Source organism: Labrus bergylta, chromosome 14, assembly GCF_963930695.1.
Source record: "Labrus bergylta chromosome 14, fLabBer1.1, whole genome shotgun sequence".
Classification (NCBI taxonomy): domain Eukaryota; kingdom Metazoa; phylum Chordata; class Actinopteri; order Labriformes; family Labridae; genus Labrus; species Labrus bergylta.
Genome location: NC_089208.1, coordinates 11,793,900 through 11,815,171, shown reverse-complemented (window position 1 = coordinate 11,815,171; position 21,272 = coordinate 11,793,900). Strand labels below are relative to the sequence as shown.

General features: G+C 39.2%; 1 protein-coding gene across 3 annotated transcripts; it reads right to left on the bottom strand.

Annotated features, from left to right (window-relative positions):
* Positions 1-2,225: 2,225 nt before the first annotated feature.
* On the bottom strand, positions 2,226-20,021 carry nlgn3b (neuroligin 3b). Of its 3 annotated transcripts, none has more exons than XM_020635540.3 (7): positions 19,777-20,021; positions 14,867-15,536; positions 12,667-12,726; positions 11,603-11,752; positions 10,215-10,400; positions 6,733-7,522; positions 2,226-3,812 (listed from the first exon to the last, which is right to left on the bottom strand). In XM_020635540.3, exons 2-7 carry the CDS (start codon positions 15,345-15,347, stop codon positions 3,017-3,019), a joined length of 2,463 nt encoding a protein of 820 aa, XP_020491196.1. In that variant the 5' UTR covers positions 15,348-15,536; positions 19,777-20,021; the 3' UTR covers positions 2,226-3,016. The 3 variants fall into 3 exon arrangements, with proteins under 3 accessions (XP_020491196.1, XP_065819450.1, XP_020491197.1); XM_065963378.1 differs by lacking the exon at positions 19,777-20,021 and adding an exon at positions 19,485-19,505; XM_020635541.3 differs by lacking the exon at positions 12,667-12,726 and having other exon boundaries at positions 19,777-20,020.
* Positions 20,022-21,272: the final 1,251 nt, after the last annotated feature.

Here is a 21,272-nt window from a genome sequence, read left to right as displayed (position 1 = left end):
GTAGGAGGACAAGTTTTAGAGGCTTGCTTTAGCTGGGATGACATGAAGAGAGCGATTCATTCAGTTATGAATAAAGCATATTCCACAAAAGCTGAAGCAGATGGAGGTCACGGATGTAAGCAGCTCAGATGATGAATTATTGGGTAACACTTAGTAGAGCCGCCTAAAAGTCATAAGTAAAAAAATAAATAAATGCATGATCTGTTTTGAACTAACATATTACTTGCCAAGCTTTCAAGTGAGCTCTAAATGTTATTATGCAAAAATCCCTATCTCTCTTTATATGTGCATAATCAGATAGAAATGGTATATATATCATAATCAGCACCATGGACAGCATCCACTTCATTGTAAGATTACCCTAATGCCCTGTATATGAATGCACTGTGACTACATGTATAACATTGCACAGTGATCTTTGCTTGAGGTTTTTAATTTTTTTTATAATAACTGTTTGCTGTGCGATATAGCCACATGCTAATATTTACGCAGTGAAAGTGCTCATTTGCATGTGTTTAAACAGGGGAGGAGTGGGAAAGGGATGTATTTGCAACCACCTTCTATCCCCATTATGGTAATGTGTTATCATGTGACCAAAGGAGCAAACAGACAAAAAAACTAAAACAAACATAGTAAGCACTTAGGGGACAAAGACACATGAGGTTTGATCAAAAGTGGGCTCAGTGGCTTTGACCTCCTCTGTTTTGGGTTTGAATTGTATGACTTGTAAAGGTATGACTTATCTGTTCCCCATTAAGTAAGGTGTTCATTTGTGAGTGTGTGTGTGTGTGTGTGTGTGTGTGTGTGTGTGTGTGTGTGTGTGTGTGTGTGTGTGTGTGTGTGTGTGTGTGTGTGTTCTGAGCCTCTGTGTTCTGCTTGGGAAGCATCCAGCCATGAGGCACCAGGTTAAAACGTCTTTAAAGATTACCCCTAAAATTGCAGCAAGATCAGAGCAACAGCAGTAGGAAACAAATTCAGGTCATGTCCAGGGACCTGAAAAGTAGGGGTGCCGAAACAATTATCATAAAGTTAGCAGAACAGAAGGCTAACATTAGCTTAAGAAAGCCATTGTGAGCAAGGCTACTGTTACACAAAACGAAATTATGTTGTCAAGGTAGAAACATTAAGATTTCAACGTTTCTTCATGAAATAATTTTCCTCTCCAAAGCTGTCCAACATTACCGCCAATAAAGTCCATCAGCTAAAAAGTTGGGTAGGATATTTAGGCTTGTGAAAACAGAAGGGTTATAATATTGTTTTTATCATACATTAGTTTAATTGAACTGACTTAAATTACGTCAGACACTGGACTAATGGCACTTTTCTTGGCTGCCTACCTTTAAACTGGGGTGAATACAGATCCTCTGTGCTGCCGGGATGAAGATCTTTGGAAAGTTCCTTCATCATGGCTTCACTATATTGTTCAATAATAAACAATATATTGGCCCAGAATTTACACATATAGTTAACTCAGTTTTTGGTAACAATCATAAACTTTCACAACTTTCTCATCTATTAGCAGTCATTACAGGCTCAAAGATATGATGCCAACTCTAAAACTGTTGGGAACCTCCTACTTTTTGAAACACATTTTAGTCCCGGAATACCTACATTAACCATATGATTGATCAAATCCCAACTTGTGACAAGAGTCCTCCTTAGTTTTAAAAATCTTTAATAGTTGTCTCATGTAGATTAAACAACATATGATAGGTTCAAAGAAATCAAATTTCAAAGCTTAATATCATCATGTCAATTCAGTAATGACTGACCCCTGTTTATGTGGTGGTATGCACAGGGTCCAACCACTAAGAGGAGTGATAATCTTTAAGTTTCATGAAACTCCTTTTAAATTTTGAATAATTGAGTTGGTATACATACAATTACAATGTAATTACAGTTATCCCTCTGAAGACCTTACAGTATCATAATCATCAAAGGACAAATAAAATGCAGGTCTAAGGTTATTCTGTACAAAGAAGGCAAGCCAAAAGAACCATGAGTTGGTTGGAGTAGGAAACACATCTGAAGCGATTTTCTTTTCATAGTAAAGCAGAAGCTATATTTCTACAATGTATTGAGCAAAAAATTAAAGACACATGAAGCAAAACATATAGCAAGGATACTCAAATAGACTACAATAGATTACACGACAATACATATGCCAAACTGAATTATAGAATCCAAACAATGCCTAATTTACAGTTTTCTAGCGCAATTGTCAGTTCATACACACACACACACACACACACACACACACACACACACACACACACACACACACACACACACACACACACACACACACACACACACACACACACACACACACACATTCAATAACCCACACATACACCCAACCACCCACTGGCACACATTTGGGTGCTATATTTTGCACTACCAGAGAGATATTTCACCGCATGTGTGAACAGTATTTGAGGAAAATTTTGTCCATTGCTGTTGTGATTCCACAGTAAATCCTTATGTGAGTGGTTTACAAGGCATTTTAAAGTATTTACAGTAAAAATACAGTTCATTATAAGCAATGTACCATGAGAAATATGTATAAAATAGCTTGATAATATCAATAATAATCATAATAATACAGCTTTCCGCCCAGATCTCCCCTCCGTCCACCTCGTGTTGTAATGTCACTTTGTTCCACAAGATGAAAATATATATCACAGAGTAAGAAAAAGCTTCCCATACAAATCCAACTGTATAAACATTATACTAAGTTCTTGCTAGGTAAAGTTCCAAAAAAGCCATAGTGGAAAATGAAATGCACTTTTTCTTTTTGTCTGCCTTTGAAAATGATTATTAGAAAATGACTCTGCAGTTACACTTCCTATTATGAGAGAGCAAAGGCAGGATGTAGGCGGTAGTACACCTTTGGAAAAGACAGAACAAACATAATCAATCCTATTTTACCTACACAGCCTAAATACAGCTTTACATTTCCATGTTTTGCGTACAACACAGTTTCAAACTCCAGCTCCTTTGGTCTTTTGCCAGGCTATACCCGTGTGGTAGAGTGGGTGCTGGGCAAGCCTGCGGAGCTGTAACCAGCAGGGAAGGTGCTGTATGGACTCATGTTGGACAGGCCCATCAGGGAGTTGGGGATCATGGTGATGTTGTTGGGCGTCATCAGAGGGATGTCGTCAGGGGAGCGGCGATGGCTGAGCGAGTAGTCCATGCTGGGCGAGACGTGAAGTGGGTTGTGAAGGGCCTCGCACTGGTTCCGTTGTGACGACAGGGTCTCATCGATGGTGGTGGTGTGGCCCACGTTGTTGCCCTTGCTGTCCCGCTGAGGACTGGGCTGCTGGGATGTGTCCTGCCGACTGCGCTTGTCCTTGCGATAGTAGAGAGCGGCGAAGGCCAGGACATTGAGGAAGAGCAATGATGCCCCTACGGCGATGGTGACACTGAGCTCTGTGGAGTAATCTCTTGGGTTGGGCATGATCAGCGGACCCATCTCTCTCCCGCTTTCACCCTCGTTAAGGCCGTTGGATAAAGGAGGTCTGCCGGTGCTGCCGGGCCTCTTCCCGTTAGACTGGGTGGGATCCAGCGGTGTGACCTTGGTGGTGGTGGAGGAGTAGTGGAACATGTCATGGAGGTTGTAGAGATGGGGCACCAGGTGTTTCCAGAAGGCCACCTTGGTTGCACGGTAGTGATCCCGGATACGAGGCTTCAAGCCGATGTGAAGGTACAGCTGGTCGTAGGGGTCATACTTAGACCACGCTACCTCCTCAAAGCGGTTTGCCTTCGTGTGAATGAACTTCGTGTCCTGCGGCACTGGCTTGTTTGGATCCCTATGTACACATTAAAGAGAAAAAACATGAAGGATAAAGAAAAAGAGGTGGAAAAATCCTTAATGAAAGTAGCCTTTATGGAAAATTTTGGTAGGAACTTTTTCCAAATACTAGGCACTGTTAATTTGTCTTGAGATAATATACGAGGTAGATATATAAGAATGTGTATCTCTTAAAAACCTGATTAAAAACAGTTTAGCTGTTTTGACCTTTTCCCAAGACTATGCATGTGAAATCCTGTTTTGATTGATACCTCACTAGTTTTGACATACATCTCTCTGGCTGTGGGCACAACAACAGCCAATTTGAAAATAAGGATATCATGTTTGAGAAGTCTGGTTAGGAATCAGGCCAGGAAGCAGAGGCTTTTTTTTTTTATCTGAAAATTATTCATGCCAATTAGTCACCAGATTAGGCTTTGCTATCCATATCACAGTACAGTAAGCATACACATGAATCTTTTGCCTAGATGCTAATGTTTAATGACTACCTCTTTTTTTTCCCCCAAAAGCTGTTATGGTGATATCTTTAGCTTTAGCTAACGCCATACTTTTTGGGGAACAAAACTGCCTATGCACATCCACCACCAAAAATACATAATTAAAGTTGACACAACACTCGCAGCCAAAAATGGTCACCCATGCTGAGTGTTGATAGCCTAAATAACGACTGGTTAGCCAAATTTAAAGGCAGGGTTGGTAATTTTCGAAAACTAGCCTGATTTTGAAAGTAGCATTCCCTTAGTGCTCCGTCTGCACCCACCCCTCCCCTCTGTGCTCCCTCAACAGCCACACCCCTCACTTACATGCACAAGCGCCATTGGTCCAAAGGCATGATATGATTGGTTCATCAAATTGGTACCTCGTGGCAGACATTGGTCAAAGTTTTTACATGCTTACAAACTTCTACAGATGATGGATTTTCTGCGTTCCTTTTTCAGAGCACATGAGTTATTAATGTCTGTCAAGACATGAAGAAAATTTCAACCAAAATCTTAAAAGGTGTATCTGGAGAAAATGACCAACCCTGCTTTTAATGCATGATTTTTGTAACAAATCACAGAGTAACCATGTCCATTTTAACCTTAGTTCAGGGTTATCACAAAAACGTAGGTGAGAAAAATGTGTCTTTTCTAAAATTTATATATGTCTACTGTTTACTGTAACCCAACCCTATGGTAAATGGTGAGCAGGCTATTGTGGATTTTGGATTTTAATGCCAAATGGATTCAGAACAAGATGTATTTAAAAACTTCTCGTGGATTTTTTCAAATAGATTTATAGACATTTTATTTCATCATTTAATAGTAAATTAAACTGTTAAAGGAAAGCAACCTTATTAATGGTGTGCTAATGAAGAAAAAGACTAAGGGCAAAAAAGTAGGGCAACACAATGTAATATCACTATGTCTCCTCAAGGGCTCAGCATTCCCTTATGCCGTCACACTGAAACAGCAGCCTGCAGTGACCCGTGGTGCGTCCTCCTGCTGCTGAGGGTCATCCTCCACTAAGACTCAATGCAGCTGTACATGTGAACTGCAGCGAGGACATCAAAGGAGTCCTCCACAACAGTGTGAATCACTTAGGTGTCTCTTATCTTTTAAAACAAGAAGAAATCTTTACCTCTCTATGACAAATCGTATAACAAGCTGTCAGAGGGAGAGCTGCAGAGCTTCACTCTGGTGCACTTTAACAGCATGATACTCCAGTGCTGAGTCAGTGAGAGTGTGATATCAGACAACATCAAATCATAGCCTGTCAGAGACAATAAACTTTCATGGCTGAAATCTTTATAAGGCTTAAAAATCAAAAATGTTTGCTAAAGAATATTTATAATCCAAAACAGATACATTGCATGTGCCAAAAGGAAGCCTAAAGAATGCATATGTGTTTTGTCTCTCTGTAATCCAAAATAAGTGCTTGACATCCATTGTTAAATAGGTTAAGAAGAGTTTATCTCTGCTATATATATTATATTCCCTTTGTGTGTTTTTAAAAACTTGTTGTATACCGGATGTAAACTATATATTTATTGTTAATATTATTTTGTTCTTATTATATTTAATTATTGTCAGCCCATTTTTGTTTTTGTTTTATTACATTTTCCTTTTTTGTGAGCTCTTTTACTGGGGCATTAATAAAGTGTATCACTAATTTATGGTACAAAAGTATAAATACATTTATATTAGGTACCACTTACTAATTACTATCAGTAATGTGTAATACAGCATGCTACATTTTGGCATTGATTATTTTTGTCACCACTACTTGAAATCACAACATGCTGAGGGTTTGTGGTATACATTGTAAAGAGCATTTCATTCAACAGTGCTTTAACTATTTATGTGACTGAAGCTGTAACCTTTAAAGATCAATCATCTTTAGAAAGTCTGCCCAAAGCGATGAAAATCTGCTTTGTGTTTAAAGAGAGTTTACACAGAAGGCTAACTTGGCTCTTAAAAGAAAAGACAACATGGCATTTGAAACAGCTTTCCTTGGATTGCGTGTGTTGTCTGTATTCTACAGTTTCATCATTTTATTCGACTATACAGTCAGGCAGAGAGAGAAGGAGCCAGTTCTTTACATTGATGGTGAGGTCAAATCAGTTCGAGCAAGCAGAAGCTAAAAGTAAGATGTGGTTATTTAAGAGAGCTAATTCCAGAATTCACATTTGTTTGCACCACTTATCACAGACAAGATCTTGTTAACTAACAAGGTTGATACGGTTTTGTTTAGCTGAATCTCACTGTCATTTATGGTAAAGGAATTCAAATTGTAGTAGAAATCAGGAATCAGGGAAATCAGGTGCCAGGTAAGGTCTTGAGGTCAATTGTGTTATTGAATCATATTTTCATCCAACTATAGTAAAATATCCAGCATTCAAGTAAAATGAACTTGATTCCTGTTTTGCTGCTACTCACCCACTCTTAGCAAAGTTGGTCCAGTAAGTCATGACCACAGCGCTGAGCATGATGTCGTTCCTGGAGAAGTTACAGGGGAACAGATCAGTGGGACCCACCATGGGGATGCCAAACACGTAAGGCACCTCGTCTCCATGTGCAGAGTCTGACCACACCGGCTTCATCAGACTCTGGCAGTGGTGGTAGAAGGCGTAGAAGTAGGTGGGTGAGCCGTAACGGGCATGCAGGTCAGCTGTCACCACTGAGGGCTCCACCCACTGGTGGTCGGTAAAGAGAGCCACTAGGGTCTTCCTCCTGGTCTCTGGGTTGTCCTTGTCCGCCCAGTCTGTGTACATGAACTTAATCGTCTCCCTCAGTGTATCCTTTCCTTCTGGGTAGCCATACAAACTGTCCACAAAGTCTGACACAGCAAAGTCAAAGTCACTGCCAGACACGCCGTCCTCCAGGTCCATCACATTCTCCACAAAGCGCAGTCCCTCGCCCTGATTGACACCCAGCATTATGTCATAGTTAAGAAACTCGCCCTGTTCCATCAGGATTTCTGGGTCGTCTGGGATGACGTCTCCGTCGATAACAGGGCCGAAAGCCACGCGGTATCGGGCAGCCTGGATGTCTTGCTCCACGAGCTCCTTTGCACTCTTCTTCTGTAGGCAGGAGACCATGTCCACGGTGTCGAGCACGTTGCAGCCAACCCTCTCAGCTAGCATGCGAGTATACTTTACTGGTTGGTAGTTGACAGCCCAGCTCGACAGGGCCGACCCGCTTTGGATAATGGCTCTGTGGAACAAACCTTGGAACACAAAAAAACCCAAGAACAACAATAGAAGGCCGGAAAAGAAGAGGTTAGTGATTTAAAATTCACATTATTAGTTTAGCCTGACACATACAGTAAACCTATATCTGTTAGCCAATACTGCTGACTCATAATGGTCTATCAAAGATATATGGGCATGTTTCTGTTTTCAATATGTGTTGATAAGAACACTCTTTTCACAGAGCATAATATACATTAAACAATGCTAGGGGTGGTTTTGAAATGATGACATCAGGCACTTTGTCTGCTACGACTACATAGTTAACAATACTCTCAACACTGTCTGCAGCACACGTAGCAGAGCATCACAGCTGATGCGGACAGCGTTTGTAACGTTTTATAATGTTAAATTATCTTTAATCAAGTTTCTTTTTTCCCAAGAAAGCAGGGTGTCCCCTTTTAGAGTCATACAGTATCAGCACCAAATGATCCACATAAAAAAAAAAGTTCCCACTCAAAAATTCACTTTGCTAATCATCACATCTTTAACTTTCCATTCTCGAATACCCTATCAGCCTAATATGTGATTTTCTTTTTTTTTTTTAACACAGACCTCTAAAGGCTGCTCCCCAAGCAAATACAAGATTCACTTTAAACTCATTGCTATTCATAATTAAATCAAAGGTTTGTTAGTAAAAAAGAATGGCTAAATGTGATTTACTCTGAATACTAGCCAGATAGTTAAACCAGTCTAGTGTGAGGCTGCTCTGTGAACTGGGTGTTAGAAAGAAGTGTACTGGTATTAGGATATTGGCCCAGTCTATTGTAAAATATAAGAAAATAAAATTGCTTTTCGCTTTTGATTCTCTCATATGTTTCACATGTTGTCATATACTATATATATGGCAATGAATACAAGTCAAAATAATGATCAATTTGCATCACTGTTTCTGTGTGTGGGAGTCTACTTTTATGTATACCAGTTATTCAAAGGCACACTGTAATTGTGGGATTGTTAATACTGTGTGTCTAACAAGCTGCTTAGCTTACATATACACTGCTGATGCCAAGTGTGCAGTGGAGGGTCCGTGCTGGGAGCTGAATATGCAGTAACCCTGATCCTTCAATGTTGATACAGTAAACATCACTCTGTTGAATTGTTTATATGCAGTGAGTCACCTCTGTCTCTGGGGATTTCTGTATCTACCACCTAAACTGACAAATGATATGTATCAACTGAAAAACACTCTGGTGAGGTTACCGAAGTCTTTGGGAAAAAGAGTGCAGAACCAGTGTCACTTTCAACCTCCTTTACTGTCATTTATTACTTTTTTTTTTTTGGGATAGGGTGCAGCAGCTAGCTAGTCTACTTCAAAGACAGCCGGAGGTCTTTGTAAATTCACTGCAGCCGAGCTTGGGCATCAAATAGGAACCTTACAAAGGACAGTTGCCGCAGCCTCCCTGGCATTGATGAGAAAACACAATTTCTGCCCTTCTCGTGATTCTGTCCAGCTTCAATAGGACGGCCGGAGCAACAATACGGCAAAGATAAGAGGTTTTAATCCCAAGTGGGTCACCCATATTGAAATATGCCCCTCTGATTCCGGCAAGAAGCTTTGAACAAGTGTTAACCAAAAGACATGATATCGGCTAAAGAGAAAAAATGGGAAACTTTAACCTTTTTTTCTTGTAAGTTGAAATCCGATTCCAGTTTCCAGGATTCTCAGTATAACTTTGATTTTGTCCTTTTCCAATATGTTGTATCAACCGTTGATTACATATACTTGCACTTCAAATTTAACTAGAGCTGGACCATTTTCAAATAATGCTTCAGCTTATCTCTCTGAATATTAGCATTTACATAAATATCTGAAGAATCTTGATGTTTTACTGATCTTTCTTCATCCTTCAAACCAACTTTGTCTTTGGTAATCAGCATCTTCTCTCAAGTCATTTTACAGAAAGTGGTGAGAGGTCAATTTCAGCACGTACTGTTCTTATAAACCATGTTCTTATAATTCAAATATGAGGATTCAAAAACTACCACCGTGTAAATGAAGTAGAAAAAGTTAGGCCTAACATTACCAGCTGCTACATTAAAGCAGTGAAACTGTATGGATGATGCATTTGTGTATGTATATTTTGAGTACAATACTTTTGCACTTCACTTGAATTTGAAAAGTTTACACTTTAAAATACGTTGAAACAATGTGTTGATGTTTGTTTAGAGAACTATACATCTGCGCAGGCAGACAAAAAGAGAAATAAACAGATTTGAAGCTTATAGTAACATGAATCGTGTAGGAAAGCTAAGGGTCACAGGTAAACGTGATGACATGGTGCAAACTTTATAATGCCTGCAGCCATCTTTAAGAGCTTCACATTTGAAGAGGCAAAGCTTTTAGACTGATTAGACTGAGTATAGGGGGAACAAAAGCAATCACTTACTTAACAAATTATTTATTCTACTCTCATATCATGACACTTCATCTCTCTGACAGACTATTTCATTCTGCACTTGAAACTGAGAAGAAATTAGTTAAAATTATTGTTTAAAAAGCGACATCTTCAAGATATGAAATTGATATGATTAAAATAAAATGAGATTTTACATCTAAAGTTTGTGAATTTTGACATTACTCTTGAATCATTAGTAATTAATTCTTCAACTTTAACTACAAATAAATCAGTATTGAGATCATTGAGGAGGTGACTGGCAGGTTCTCACCCTCAGAGTGGTGCGACAGAGTTAGCAGACTGACACAGGAGGCACCGATTCCCGATCCAAAAACAGTGATGCGACCTGGGTCTCCTCCAAAGTATCCAATGTTCTTACTGATCCAACGGAGAGCTTGGATTTGATCCAGGAGTCCGTAGTTTCCCTTTGCAGCCTGGTCCCCGGTACTAAGGAAGCCTGAAGTATATGAAGACACAACAGTGCTGAAGAGGAGATCCACAGTATCTGTAACAGCTTTGATCTAAAGTTGTAGCCCAGCAGGGCATCGGAATGAACTGACACCGTTTCCCCTCAGGTGCAAATACGCCTCTGCTCTCTCCCAGTGTCTCGACTACTTTAGTCAACTCTTTGTAAAAGTCTCCATGCAGCTAGAGATATGGTCTCAGCTCTTCAAATCTTGCTCTCCTTGGATGGGACTTTATAAAATGTAATATGCCTAAAATCCTTAGCTTGTCCTTTCCTTTATGCATTTCATAAAACCACACAGAGGTCACTGGTTCTCTTACAATTGATCCTATTACTTATTCCCTTGTCTCATCTCATCTAAACAACACACTCTTTTGAATGTTAAACGCAGTGATATGAAAAACTTTTGACCTTGTGAGTGCTTGTGAATGCTGCATCCCTGCATACAGTATTTAAATCATTTTTCTTTGGAGAACAACAGAAGCTGATTATCTTGTACAGAATAGATAAGGAAGGTAAATAGTGTTTTCAAAAGAAGTCTTAAAAGTCTCTGTTAGACAAGGACAGAGCATGTATTTGCATCGATTTTCCCCTGAGGCCAAAGTTTGAAGGCAAATCAAACCATGCCAAGTCCAAGTTCTCAGTTGTCCATAATTTCATGAATTATCTCACATTTTAATGTCTCTCTTAGAGATGGACTGATACATCGGTTGGTCAATAATTTTTAGTTAATGTGGGACTATCACAAATGTATCAGTATTAGTTTGCATTTCCCAATTTAAGCTGATTGGAGGACTTGAAATTGCAGACATTAAATGCTTGAGGTGATTGGGACATGTTTTCATAATGCCGTTACAAAAATTGGCTGAAAATGTGTAAAAATTGAATATAATAAAGTTATTTTATAAGAAAAAAGTATCTTTACAGGCACATGTCAGTTATAAAGCCAGCTTAGAAGAGGTGAAATTTGCATTTTTTTCTATTTTGGCCAGCGATCCAAAATCAGAGTTATTTTTAACACCTTAATGTCAGTGTGGGTATCAGTTTTAAAAATCAATCATCTCTAGGGCTGTGGTCTGCACTTTTCAGTTCATAAAAGCAACAGAAGTGGAAATCAACAAGTTAAATCTGAGGGTCTAAAGACCGAATCTAAACTGTCATAAAAAGTTACCACACATCGACGCGTTCTTCACCTAATATTCCGATTCTGTAGTTGAGCGTAACGACAACAACATTTCCATAACTGGCCAGCACGCTGCCGTCCATCATGTTCCCCGTGCCCTCCATGTACGAGCCTCCGTGGATGTACACCATTACAGGTCGAGCTTCAGAGTCCCTTATATCTGTAACATCAACACACACACATACATAGATGCTGAGCAAACAACTGCAGAGGCAACAGTAATGAAACAGAGAGTTAATGGAGCACTGTTAATAAAACTTGATATAAACAGCATGAGTCAGAGGGAGATCAGTATGAGGTATGGGGGAACTGCTGCTTAGAAAAGGTGCTCAGAAGCAGTGGTGGGCCTGAGGTTTGGAAGCTGTAATGACATTCAGAAAATGCATGGGAAATACAATCTTACAAGGGGTGTATGAATAAAAAGGATTAAGAGTAATTAACCGCTTTAATACTACATGCTTAACTTTGCATTGTTGTGCTCTGAAAGTATCTGGTTCAGGGATCAAAAGAGTAAAGAATATATTGATATAACTTGTGGTTAGATCTCAGTTGAGTCAAATGTTCAATATTATAGAATTCTGAGTTTTTCAGTTTTTCATGCACAAATTAAGAAAATACATATTTTTCAGTGTAGACTTTATCATTTAAGTACCACATAACATTCAACTTTTGTTTTCAATGAATGCAATGTCAAAAATAAGCTTTATTTTTCACTAAATTACAAAATCTTTGCACCATGTTTGCAGCCCAACTAAATGTATTGACCATTGAAGGTCTTTAAAAAGGGAACTGTGAGACAGATAAGTAGATAATGCATCTCTGGATCAATCTGCACAGCAGCACAGATGTAGCACATATTGAGAGGATTGCAACTGTGCTCAATTCAAGACATGAGATGCAGCAAACTTATGTAATCATAAATCAGTTGACAACATTATTCTTACTCCTTCTCAAATAAAAGAACACCCGCAGTTCCTCAGTAAAGTAAAAATTGAAAGATCTTCATCCAAAAAAAAGAAGAAACTCAAGCCAAAAGAATCCATGCATCAAGATTGTGAGCTCTTGAAAAAATACCTTCAGATATATGAACCTCGGCATGTGAGAAAGCCGCCCCCTTTTTCCTGTGTTGGCTCCCTGGGATTCACATGAGGACAAAAAAGAAGTAGAGAATTCAAAATAGAGTGGTTGAATGTGTCTCTCTAATATGTATGATCTAATCAAACTGACAGAATCAGGGAAAAAGATCCATAAATTAGAGGCAGAAAGAAGATTAGCCCATTTACATACAGTATGTTTGCACTTTTTCCTTGTAATTGCTTTCTGACAAAATGTGGATGGCATTATGTTAAATCTTGAGAGATGCATGACACCATTACATTATGAGGTAGAGTTACAAATTCACAAGTGTCTGGAATCTGTTTTTTACCAAGTCAACAAAGCCTTGTTCCTTGTTATAAGTTTGTAGGAAATGGCACATTGTGTGTCTGTGCAAACACACAGTGTTACCTCTGAATGCTTTATTATCTGCATCATTATATTGACCCAGCTGCCTCTGTTTTGACAGTAGGAATACATCTTTCTTGGTTCATTTTATCACTCGGTGCAATTATATTTTAACACAAACTCTCATGTTGATTCTCTCACTGCAGCATAGTTATCCTGAGGATATATGAGGTACAGTGTATGGCTTATTGATGAATTATTAATGAACTATGACTTGATTGGGGCATCAGGGAACACAAATGAATATTAAATCATTTCAGAAATACACTCTTTCATTAAAACTGTTGATAAGTCAAAACAGCAGAGTTTTTTGCACCAGTAAAAACACATATAGTGCATTTGAAATACACAACGACACAGCCTAAAGAATGAGACTGTATGGAACCTATATGGGCTATGCTGTTTCCTCTGAATGCAACGTGAATGTAAATGTAAAATTTAATTAACCTGCTTGTGTGTGGGGTGAGGAGGCAGCACTTAGAACAGGAGCTTTATAAAACGTGGGCTGCTGCACCATTTTGGACAGCTCTCTCTCAAGCAGGCTGTTTATGTGTTGTTGCTACGCGACTATAGAAAAGTCAGTAAAAGAGTGCCGTGTTACATACAAAAGCTGAACACTGTTCAACTTTGAATGCTGGAAGTTGTGTATTATACTGCTGGCGAGGGAGGAAATACTCTGAATCCACAGAACAATGTTTAATTGGACCATTGCAGGAACCTGAATAAGAGTTTGTCAACACTACATGCAGAGAAGACATAGCAGTTCTTTGGTATGACCCTGGTCTGCTAATCTACAGATTTACAGCACACACATCAAATACTCCCTTGCTGGTTCATTTTGCAGTTTCTGTTATACAAAAATGGGATAAAACCAGCAAGCGATAGACAGGACTTGACTCCTGTATCTCACTAATTGGCCCCCAACAGACTCAGTGTCTGCACCAAGCAGAGATTCAGTAAAATATAAAGAATTTGTAATTTTTCCCAAACATGGCAGCTGGGTTGTCTAGCTTCTCCTTTGTAATCCTTCATGATTACATTTGAAGCTCAGTGATGGTCCCCAAATATGCTGGGATCATCATTTTTAAGGCTGAAACTCTGTTTCCTTGGACCAATACTTACACCTATACAACACCTACCTCAGCAATATTTTGTTGTGCGTATATTAGTGGGAAACCCATACACATACCCCGCACATCTATGTTATGTCTTTCTAGGTCCATACATATTAAGGTGCTTAAAGGCAGTTGCAATTCACTTTAGATGCAATATTACCATGTGTCAAGGGGAACATTGAGGATTTTGGAAAATATCACTACATTTAATTATGGCAATATTTTGTGAAAGTGAATTAAAAAGAAAACCACTATTTATTTAAATAAATGACACACTTATATTGTATATATTGCATTGTAGGAAAGTGGTGGTGTGAGTGTTTTACTGTGACAGCTTTTGTGGAAATGTAATTAAAAATAGCAAAGTCCCAATATATGGGAATGTAAACCTTGTATCATGATACTTATTGTATCTCCATATTCTTGCATATACAGCAAGAGGAAAAATTATCAATATTTTTAATGAAATATGATTGCAACAGAAGCAGAGAAACAGAGATGGTGTTGCTGAGATGGTAAATCAGCCTTTAGTGTCAGCAATGACATGAACAATGTTCAGTCACACACATGCTTTATGGTGATGACATTAGAGCCACAATATCAGTGACTAATGGACATGGAGAACCCTTGCTGTCCATTCTACCAAAACAACTCACCCTCCTCTGTCGGTGTGTAGATGTTCAAATACAAACAGTCCTCGCTCTGATCCTGAATGTATGTGGCCACCGTGTCCAGGTTATAGGTGAACCATATGGGCATCATGATCTCTGGCACCGTGTTGTGGATGTTTTGAGGGCACACAGGCATGAAGTGGGTAGCATTTCTGATACCGGACCAAGAAGAGGGCTGGTCTGGGGGCATGAAACGCTTCTCCCCAACAGGTGGAGCAGCATAGGGAACCCCCAGATACTGATCAACGGGCCTTAGAACCTCGCTGGGCACAGGAACCCGGAGGCCTCGCAGTTTTCCAAACTGGGTGGTCACAGTTGGGTAGAATTTCTGGCTGGTTGCCTTGGTGAGTGACCAGCAGGAACATAGTATCCACCAGAGAAGAGCACAATGGGTGATGGTTACAGTCCCTTGATGATGGAGAAGGTGTGAAGGCAACAGATGGTCTCTAAATGTAGCCAGCCACATGGTCTGGGCCGGACAGTGCCCTTCACAGCACAAATGCACACTGTAGTGTCCACTCAGTCCGTCTGTGTTGACCCCGTCAAACAGACATCACTCACTGAGCCTCTGGTTCAGAGGGTTATCAAATCCAAATACACCTCAGCCAGGTAAGAACTCTTGGAACCTCCACTTTTCATTGCAGTGTACACAAATCTGAAAAGAGATAATCAGAAAAGGACAAGAGTTAAATGTAGAACTTAAATTTAAAAAAAAGAAAGTCGTACTTGTGTTATTGACCAACTTTTAGCAGCAGTAGGAGAAAAAAAAAAAGTTTATCATTTCATAAAGTATTTTGTTACATCCTCTTAAATTATACAGTACACTTGTATTATATTGATGCAAATCTTATCTTCTCTTATATTGTATCACAACGCATTGTCCTGTGTCGAGTCGTATAGCATCGTTTCATATCGTGCTATTGTAATGAACTGCACTGACTCTAATAAGGCATTATATTAAAGCCAATCAAATTATATTAATCTTTCTGAACCGTATTGTACTTATTTAATATCATATGGTATCCCATTGTTTTGTGTAGCATTGTATGGTATGGTATCATGTTGTGGTATCTTGCACAGTGTTGTACCCAATACTATATTGAATTTGATCAAACTGTATCGTATTATTTATTTTTTCTCGTATCTGGATGTATTGTATTGTATCTTATCATTTCAAATATGCTCTCTCTTCATCCTAGGACTCTTTAAATATAGTTTCATTTAAACTTGATATCAGTTTGCCTCATCCTCTAATGCAAATAACATTTTGCAACAAATTGCTTTCTTAAAGAAGCAGATATATGCTTTGAAATGTATAATCGCTGAATACTGATCTCTGTGTTCATCAGTGGGGGAGGCAATGAGCAGAATTGGACAAATCCATCTGCTGTGATGTTGAAGTGATGTTGCGAAAGCATCTCAAGATAAAAGGTGTTAAGCACCCCTTTTCTTATGTAAAGGCAACAAAGTGAAGTGAGCATAGCCACAGACTGACACATCTTTAATATGCACTGACTATAGAAATTAGAAAGGACCACACAGAAAAAGAAACATCTTATCCGACTGTGATGTGTCAGTGTTTATTATGTTTCAAAAAACACCAAATATCTCACATCATGAATAATGTTGGCTTCTTTAGTGTGTCTTTCATCTCAGCAACACTGCCAGCTACTGAGAATAAGATGCAAAATGGAAGTGTCTTTGAACAGACATGTCTGATGGGACCACACATGCTCAGCCCCCTGTCTTATAAAGCCCAGTAATTGCAGGTTAATTGAAAGACTTGACGAAGGCTTCTAGGTAGTGAGAGAATTCAATATCAGATGAAAAGAATTATTTCCTCCTTGTTAAGAATGATATTTGTTTTATTCTTGACTACTGCATACCATTCTTTTACTTCTACAAACGGTTATCTTTTGAAAAAAGGAGGGAGGTGTGGTTTACTGATCAAGGTTGTTTCTAAGCGAGATATTCCTTTTTCTTGGATCTGTAAGGTAAATGTGAGCACAACCACGGAGAATTACAAGGAGGGAACAGTGTTGTCCTTCTTCCAATCAGCTTCTTCGTAATCCAAAAATGCATCCTGCCTTCATCCTCATAGACTAAGATAGTGGTTAGCATAATAAGCTCAACATCAGGATCTCACTGGCTCGTCAATGAACAAAGCAAAAACAAGCTTGTCAACCTAATCAAACTTATTGACGAGTACCGCCTCCAGGATTGTGAGAGACTGCAGCTAAATAGCTTTCTCTTCAAGTGTGATGAAGCTACAGTAGCTATTAAGTCAGGGGACAATTTCTTCCCTCCTAATATGAGAAGCTAATTAGCCATAGATGTGATGCATTGGCTTTTCTAAGTCCCTGCAGCTGAAAGTTTACACTAGCAGCAAAATAAACACAAAAAATAAAGGCAACTCTTGTCCTCTTTCACAGGTGTGCATTAGCACATTAGCTGATACGACATCATCACAGTTTGGCCTTATAAAAAAAGGGGGACAAATCAAAGTAATATCACACAAGATCATTTTAGACATATTGTATATCTCTGCCCGGCTTTGTCTGCATTAATTAACATTTATAAATGCTCCCCATAGCCAGAAGAGGCCCAAACTTGTTCCAATCCTATATCTGTTATGTGACAATGATGAATGACTCCCAAGACATTAAAATGGAAAAGATAAAGAACCAGTTCTTTTTTTTTTCTTTGTACAGTGTAGATCAGGACACATCTTCTGGTTTGGGGCTGACACTGATAATAAATCATCTAGAGGGGGAAAAATCCTCTCTTTTCACACAAAACCTGCTGTGGAGTCATTAGAAGTTTAAGGTTTTTTATTTTGTTATTGTGTCATAGATACATACATATAAGCCCCAGTTCACATATTGGATTTACATGACACCATGAATTTAAACGTTCCAGGATCAGAGTGCATAGTCGGTTACAATAAATCATTGCCATGGAAGAAAAGGAAGAAAATGAATACAACATCACCTCAAATTAAACAGACTATCTTGTTTTCTTTTCCATGCTTGACAAAATCAACAAGCTTAAACACATCAAACTTAAACAGCCATTCCAGGATGTGCTCACGGGGCCACCACAATATTTCAGGCTTTTGGCGAGCTATTTCATGAAACAATAACTCTCTCAGGTCGTCGAATTTTGTACAGAGCAAAAGAAAATGGGAATCAGTTTCCACTTCATCCAACACTGGTGTCTCCAGTGTGCCCTAGTAGACAAAATGTGATAAAGTGCCCTCCAAGGTGCCCTTCCAGTGGCCAAAAAAAGAGTTAACGTTTCCTCCAGGGTGCTCCTCCAGGAATATAATTAAAAAAAACATTGAATCTTAACAAACATTTCTAACTATTTCCCGATAAATGATGCCTTATTACCCCACTGCTAGAGCAGGTGCCCTTTTTTGATTTTTTAATTTTTGCCCCTGCAGTTCAAACATTCTGAGTCTGCCAGTGATTCAAGATATACAGCATATCAACCTCCTCAAAAATTGAGTTAGGCTATTTATACTGCTTCACATAAACACTCATGTTTATTCTGTCCTCTATAGTCAATTCCACAATCGAATCAGTTCACATTTTAGAAATAATCAAATTTCTCATTCTGCTGTATAGAATAATGTTCTTATTAGACATTTTCCTCTAAATTATACATTGATTCTTTATATTGGCCTAAATGTATTTATGCTTTTTTGCTATCAAATCAAACCACTTGTTTAAATAGTCGAAAAGGTTTCAGGGCTATGCATGGTAAACAGCACCTTCATTTTGTTTTACAGATCCTTGTGCAGATTGTCACAGACTAAATCTTGGCTACAGAGTGTTCTTTTTTTTTTCTTTTTTTTTTAAACTTGTGCTCAGGGATGGGACAGATGTGGATAAAACATTTTATCTTACACCAAATGAGCAATGTAATGAACGTAAGCTTATCAATCAGTCAAGTTAGATTCCCTACAAGTTTTTGTGTAATTTCACAACAGGAGAAAAGAACAGCAGCAGCTACAGGAAAGACGAAGCTATTTCTTGCCTATTACATGCATCAAATCAATATCTGAGTATAAAAATACCAAAAAACCATTGCATGTCATTAATGTGCTATTTTGCAGCAGGTGTTTATGCATCAATGGTGGGTTACTTGGGACTCTTAATACTTTAATTCCCATTTGACTGACTGGATCCTAATTGCAGCCCTATTAGAATGATTGCTATAATCATGTTCCTCTCCCACCATTACAATCGCTACACCTCCATCACTGACAGGCACACAACTCAACACCAATTCAGCACTTATAAAAATCTCTGGGACAACATCATATCGATTCTTTTCTTGTAGCCCGGGGCCCTTAAAATGAAAGCATTTTGAGAAGGAGCCTGGCATGTCAAACAACAGAGCTGGGTTCCTGATGCCCTTGTAATTCGACTGTGGTAAGGATCAAAACCGTTTTACCGGATTCCCCAAATCCCCCCTAATTTAGCTGAGAAATAATCAAGACCAGGGCTTGATGCAGGGGAGAATACCTTATAGCGAACATGCAGGTAGCGCTCAACATATGGATCGGTGTTTTATAAATGAATGCATGCAGACTCACAGTGAAAAGCAAGCCACAGCCCCGATAGCATCGACAAACTGCTGTAGTGTGTGTGTGCAGCGAGGAGCTTGTTTAATCTAGGTCTAGGACAGGGGAAATAAAAAAAATAAATTGGGGGGGAAATAGCGATCTACCAAATGATAGGCTACAGCAAGGTTTATCATCTAGAATCGACATGGGTGAAATAATTGTAGAGGGTGTAAGTGATCAATCCAAACAAATATCGTAAAGTAAAAAAATAAAAAATAAAAAACAGCCTACACGCACACACGTAATCATTAGGTTAACTCACCTGCTTTTACAGAAGCTGATAATACGCGCTCCATCTCGAGATTTCCTCCATACCATGCCCGTCACTCTCGCTTCCTGAGACAATGTGGCTGTGTGTGAAATGTTCCCCCCCCCTCTGTTCCAGTATCAAACACACAGATCTGTACTCTTATCTCTCCTGCTTTGCACACACAGTCTGTGTGCTTTGCGCATTCACGACGCCAAGGTCAGGAGCGCCAACGGTTTTAATGGAGCGCCCACCACACAGATCTCTGTACGGCGCCCACTGCCAGCGCGTTACTAGGCAACCACCGGGATACGCCAGTGCATTAAATTCACCCTCCAACAACCGACAAAATCCCAATTTAGAAACCATTAAGTAACCACCTTAACCTCGGACAGCTCTCACGCGCTCACAACGCTTTGTGCTCGGGCATCTACATTTGACCAGATAAACGAGTGAGGCTCTTAAAGAAGAGAGCTGCGAGGATAGAGACGGTGCTTTCAGAACATCTAATTAACATGGGTCTTCTGCTGCTCGATGGGATAAGGAAATCAAGCATCTGCAACCGTTCTCCTTTATGTTTTCCAGTCTAAGTCTGATAAATAGCCTTCAAATGTACTAATCAGACCTCCTGTTGTGATGGCAATTGTAACAAAAAAACTACCAGCTCTGTAACATCAAGCTCACATAGCCTAATCAATTGAATAGCATCCCCTGTAATGTAAACTTCAAATTATATGCATTACAAGGTTTGAGGAAATGAGTGCATGACAGGGTGAAAGGTGCTCCTCTTTCAAATTTCCTATCCTGAAAATCACTAGTAGCCTATCTTCTCCTGTAGCTTTCTATGTTCTTATGTAAGTATCTTATCAAGAGTCCAGAAAGTTGCTGACACAACAAATCCCCCCCCCCCCCCCCACCACATATGCTTTTATATCATGCCTGATGGCTATAGCTGCACAGCTGTGATTTGTGCGTTTATAGAGCTGAGGGATCAACCTAGGAGAGATGCTGCCTATTGGCCTGTTTCAAGCTGGGCTGCAAAAGCAAAATAAGCTTAGAATTGATGACTTTATCAAGTGACAAATTACAGTGTAAAATATAAGGATCACATTTTTACAGTAATTTATATAGACATGTAAATGCAGAGCGATTATTATAAGAATGCTGGCCACCTCTGCTGGGCTTGCCATTTATTTTGTGTGTAGGAAATGTATTTTTGTGTGCTGAACTTATCAGCATTTTCCTGAAGGTATGTGAAGAGTTCAACAACAAACACATTCCTAAAGGAAGACACTTAATTTTACAGTCAAGATATTTTGCAGTCATGGGCACTTTGAGTGCACAGCTGAGTCTGCTTGATTAGGGACAAAAAGACAAAGCAGCTTCCGTTGCCGGTGTGCGAAGATATAGTGTCCTTAAAGGACGCTATGAGAAATATCTATATTCTTTTTCATTACTGAAGATTCATATCTTTGCTGAGCTGTTGTACTCGAAAGGACTGTTGCCATGGT